The sequence below is a fragment of the Rhinolophus sinicus genome, chromosome 8, assembly GCF_057876585.1.
Source record: "Rhinolophus sinicus isolate RSI-liver-muscle chromosome 8, RSI-T2T, whole genome shotgun sequence".
NCBI classification, from domain to species: domain Eukaryota; kingdom Metazoa; phylum Chordata; class Mammalia; order Chiroptera; family Rhinolophidae; genus Rhinolophus; species Rhinolophus sinicus.
In genome coordinates this window covers 33,555,512-33,560,234 of record NC_142508.1, presented here as the reverse complement: position 1 = coordinate 33,560,234, position 4,723 = coordinate 33,555,512, and the positions used below count along the sequence as shown (strand labels likewise).

The window sequence follows — 4,723 nt, the reverse complement described above, 5'->3', positions numbered from 1 at the left end:
TTCCACGGTGTGAAGTATAAGACCAGTGCAGGAGTGCTGTCCAGTGGGAGATGGGATTCAGAACAGAGGGAAGGGTGGAGTAAGACGTTAAACTAATCTGAGGCAGTCTCCACCCTCAGCCCGGAGTTCTGGATCTCTTACAGAGTAAATCCCTTCACATAGGTCTTCATTAGGCACTGGCTGCAGGAAGCGTTTGTTCAGAGTCACATTCCTGGTAAATATGGCTGCAGACCAGACATCTTCATGGGGCTGTGGGACATCCCAAGACAGCCCTGGATGGGAACTGCTGGAGTCCGTACCACCCCAAGGTTTCAATGTGTCCGACAAGCAGGACTGTACCTCAGAGACTTGGCACATTACCTTCAGAACGTTTACCAGCTCAGAGGAGACGGACCCTGTGGAGGGTCTGCAGAGACTCCGTGAGCTCTGCCACCTGTGGCTGAGGCCAGATATCCACACCAAGGAGCAGATCCTGGACAAGCTGGTGATGGAGCAGTTTATGATCTCCATGCCCCTGGAGCTCCAGGTCTTAGTCAAGGAGAGTGGTGTGGACAGTTCTCAAGACCTGGAGGACATGCTAAGAAACAAAGACAAGCCCAAGAAATGGGTGAGCAGGAACTTCGTGATCAGTCTGGGGAAGGGAGACTGGGTATGGGGGCTGCAAGGTGAACTTGGATGAGAAAGGGCAGAAGGGGTCTGTTCTAGGCCCGTTGTTCTCAGATGGGAGAGATTTTGACCCCCTCCCCCCGAGTGACCCTTGGCAATGTCTAGAGATTTTTTTGGTTGTTACAGCAGGGAGGAGAGGGGGATACTACTGGTGAAGAAACGGGTACAGACAGGATATAGCCAAACAGTGACCCCAGTCTCTGTCATTGGACAGTGGTCTCAACCTGGGTAATGGGTCTCATGAGTCTACACACTTTACCATCACCTGCCCTACCTCTCATGGAGACGGTTGTGTAAGGGACATTTCAGAGGTTCAAGGAAAAGAGAACCTGACACCAGTCCATTGGTAACTAGAGTCTTGAGACAATACTGAGGAGAAACAAAGAGCTGGGTGGGAGAGTAGGCATTTGACTAGATCATGGTTTCTCAAGTTGACTGATATTTGGGGATGGACCTCTGTACTCTGGAGGTGTCCTGTGCATTGTAGGGTGCTTAGAAGCATCCCTAGTCTCTATCCACTAGATACCAATCACAACCTCCCTAGTTATGGGGGGGGAAAAAATCTCTGCTCATTGCCAAATGTCCCATAGGGTCAACAGCTCTCCAGTGAGAGCCACTGGACTAGGGAAGACTTCCATGGGGACATTTTTCATCATGGCGGTTTGAGTACCCGCATGCTTTGAAGAAAGAGTTAAGGAAGAAAAGGGGGTGGAGGAAGCAAGGGTCAGAGGATCCAGGAAAGGAGGAGACCTGGTGGAACACATGATGCACATTTGCTCCCATCTTGGGGATATAAGTTCGTCTAGAGGTGATTTTTGTACATGGACAGGATGGAACTAAGATAGTCCAGCAGGGCAATCTTCCTTACACACCTTTAGGTGTGAGCTGAGAATGAGAATTAAAAGCTTTGCCCACATGGTGGAAAAATTGCAGTGGGGAACTGTAAAATGTCAATCTGGAATAATCGTAAAGGAGTTACAACCCAGCTGAGTGACATGCAAACCCCAAACATTTGAAGCATCTCTTTAGCAAGGTGTCAGATTTTCACCACGCCACATCTTAGCTTCCTAGGTCAGGGGCAGACAAAGCATGTATTAGGATGACACCATTTGAGCTGATTTTTAGCTGAGGGGGCGGGAAAAAATGGGGAGGCAATCAGGTTGATTAGATGTTGTGACCAGACTCAAATCACAGATGTCATTGTGACAATTCAGAGGTGACACAACATAATCTTGATCCAATGCCAGGGGGTAGGGTGACTCCACCTCACCACCCCAATGAGCACTGGGCTATGTTGGGAGACACCTTCGGTTGCCACATGTGGGAGGTTGTGACTATAAACACGTAATTCCAGTAAAGTGTGTGTCGAGTAGGATGCAGTATGAGGGCTGTATCCCGGTTCTCGTTTTACTTTCTCCCCACAGACCGTAATCAGTTTACAAGGACAGAAATTTCTTGTGCGAAACTCAGACGTTCAGATGGCTCAAACTGAGGTCAGTGACACGGATGGCATCAGAGATGTGTCCAGGGAGCCTTGGTCCTCTGGGAGTGACATGGAGATACATCCTCGTAACAGCCGGGAGGTCTGCCGAGAGCTGCAGAGTCTGCCAAGAATCAATGAAATGTCAAGGGGGCAGGTGAGTGTGGTGCCCTGATGTGTGGGGAAAGGTGGCAGGAGGTATAAAGGACGTGGTGTGTGTAGTAGCTGCTAGAGGAATTTGGGCATTCGACCCAGGAGTGAAGTGGACCCATTTTCTCCAGCAATTCCCATGGAGGAATTCAATTCCTGGACACTTCCAAGCCAATGTGGATGATAAAGACTCGTCAACCTTTGTCCCTCTGCCATTCAAGCTTTCAGTATTAGGGGTGGGAAGAAAGAAAGAGTTTCTATAAAATGGTGCCAGGTCAACTTGCCACAGGTCAATGACCTGAAAGCTCATTTTCCTCAAAGGCATTCCATAAAAATCACAATTCACCAAAGGACCAGTTTTCAGAATATTGTCAATTCCTTAAATTAAAGGAATGGTTCCACACTGGTTATTTTGCCTCCCAGAAGACGTTTGCAAATGCTTGGAGACGTTTCTGGTTGTCAAAGTGGGGGTGGGGATTGCTATGGACATTGAGTGAATAGAGACCAGGGGTGCTGTTTGTCATCCTAAATGCACAGGACGGGCCCCAAAACAAAGAATGACCCAGCCAAAATATCAGTAGTGCTGAGTCAGGAGACCTGGGTTTACAGTCATTCTGCTTCCACAGTCAAGGGCAGGGAGACTTTAGGATGACAGGGAGCGGTATTACATCATCAGAGAATTAAGAGTAAAAACTGAAACACATGGACTTGATTTAAAGGTGTGATGGGTACAGATTAACGACAGATGTCGGGGTCGGGTGATTATCGGGGGGTGATGGGCGTGGCCCCAAGGATGTGTGGGCATATCCACAGAACTGTGTTACTAGGAAAGTTGGTGTGTCAGATCAGGGAGATCAGGGGAGAAGAGAGCTTTCCACATCCCTATGTAGACAGTTTGTAATTACACCTGGTTGTCTGTTGTCAGGGGCAGAAAATCCTCCTGCCAGACAGCATTCCTAGAAAAGGTGAACTGGAGGGTCTGAAACCCATGCAGAACCTGGAGAAGAACCTGACGAACGATGGGGAAGCAACAATGGGACTTACCTGTCAAGAGCCCCAGACTCCAAAGGGTCCTGGTGAGTATGGAAACTGGGACATTAGAGGAGTCAGTGACTCTGTTCCCAAGCTGGGTACCGGGCTGGGTATTTATCACCATCTCTTGGGGACAATCATCTCTCAGATGCCAAGCCTCCATTAACTGACTTTCCAGTGTCTTGCAATCCAGTCTCTCAGGTTTGTTGGTCGACGGGAAATTTCTCAGCCAATATCAGTGTTGGTTCAAGTGAGTTTGGTATTGTCAAAAACACTCTTAAGTAAATGTTCTGTGTTGAATTCCTTTCAGAAGATTCTGTGAGGGCAGAAAGCAGGAAGAATCCCCAAGAAGCAACTTGTATTAAAAATGTGAATGCTGACCTACCTTCTACCCGTGTTTTGGAGACAGACATTTTGACTCAGACTTGGAAAAGAAGAGACTCTCAGAGTCCAAGCGGTCCCCAAAGAAGAAAACGGGCCAACACCTCCATTCCCCAAGAGGTAACTCAAGAAAGGGACACATCGTTGATCACAGAAAAATTCTCCAGACAGCTCAGGTCGAATTCAGGGCGTTCACCAAGCACCGGGGGACCAACTGGTCATCCTGTTGGAAGAGAAGCCAGGAGGCAGGCACCGTTCGAATGTGGCACATGCAAGAAAAGATTTAATTACAAGTCTCAGTTAAGTATTCACCAGCGGAAACACACAGGAGAGAAACCCTTTACGTGCATGCTCTGCCTCAAGGGTTTCGTGCAGCCTTCAGACCTCCGCACTCACCAGCGGATCCACACCGGGGAGAAGCCATACAGCTGCAGATTCTGTCTCAAGCGGTTCACCCATGACTCCACCCTGCGCGGTCACGAGAGGGTCCACACCAACAAGAAGCCTTACCAGTGCGAAGTCTGTGACAAACACTTCAATCACAAAGGGAACCTCAACGTTCACCTGCGTACCCACTCTGGGGTGAAGCCCTACCCGTGCCACCAATGTGGCCAGGCCTTCCGGCAGCTGGGAACTTTTAAACGCCACCAAAAAACACATTTAAAGGTGACTTCCCCAAATTCTGCCGTCAAGCCTGAGTCCCTTCTGCCCAAGAAGGAAATTAATGGTGATTTCTCACCTATGTTAACCGATGCATGACATGTTAAGCAGTTGCAAGTTTTCTGCGACACCATGGGGGTGTCTAGAATTAGGGTCTCTGAATACTTGCTTATCTTCCCCATTGGTTTCCTCAGGTTTTTGGATTGTTTTGTTTGGTTTGGTTTGTGGTGTTAACTGAGTGCAATAAACACAAGGCTTGTTAGTTGTTTCAATAAATATTTCATAATTAAACCGAGGCTGCTGACTGTCCTCCTGTTATCCATTCTTTTTTTTTTTAAATTTTTATTTTATTAA

At 48.0% G+C, this 4,723-nt stretch overlaps 1 protein-coding gene across 1 annotated transcript; it reads left to right on the top strand.

Annotated features, from left to right (window-relative positions):
- The first annotated feature begins 220 nt into the window (after window positions 1–220).
- On the top strand, window positions 221–4,468 carry LOC148757481 (zinc finger and SCAN domain-containing protein 5B-like). The gene is made up of 4 exons (XM_088800720.1): window positions 221–607; window positions 2,091–2,303; window positions 3,222–3,372; window positions 3,639–4,468. The coding sequence occupies exons 1-4, from the start codon at window positions 221–223 to the stop codon at window positions 4,466–4,468; spliced, it is 1,581 nt and encodes a 526-aa protein (XP_088656846.1).
- The last annotated feature ends 255 nt before the right edge of the window (window positions 4,469–4,723 follow it).

What these genes read in the sequence shown, in the direction of transcription:
- LOC148757481 (XM_088800720.1), top strand. Translation starts at nt 221, where the DNA reads ATGGCTGCAGACCAGACATCTTCATGGGGCTGTGGGACATCCCAAGAC. An exon ending in ATGAAATGTCAAGGGGGCAG is followed by an intron (nt 2,304 to 3,221) that starts GTGAGTGTGGTG and finishes GTCTGTTGTCAG; the next exon opens with GGGCAGAAAATCCTCCTGCC. An exon ending in CCAGACTCCAAAGGGTCCTG is followed by an intron (nt 3,373 to 3,638) that starts GTGAGTATGGAA and finishes AATTCCTTTCAG; the next exon opens with AAGATTCTGTGAGGGCAGAA.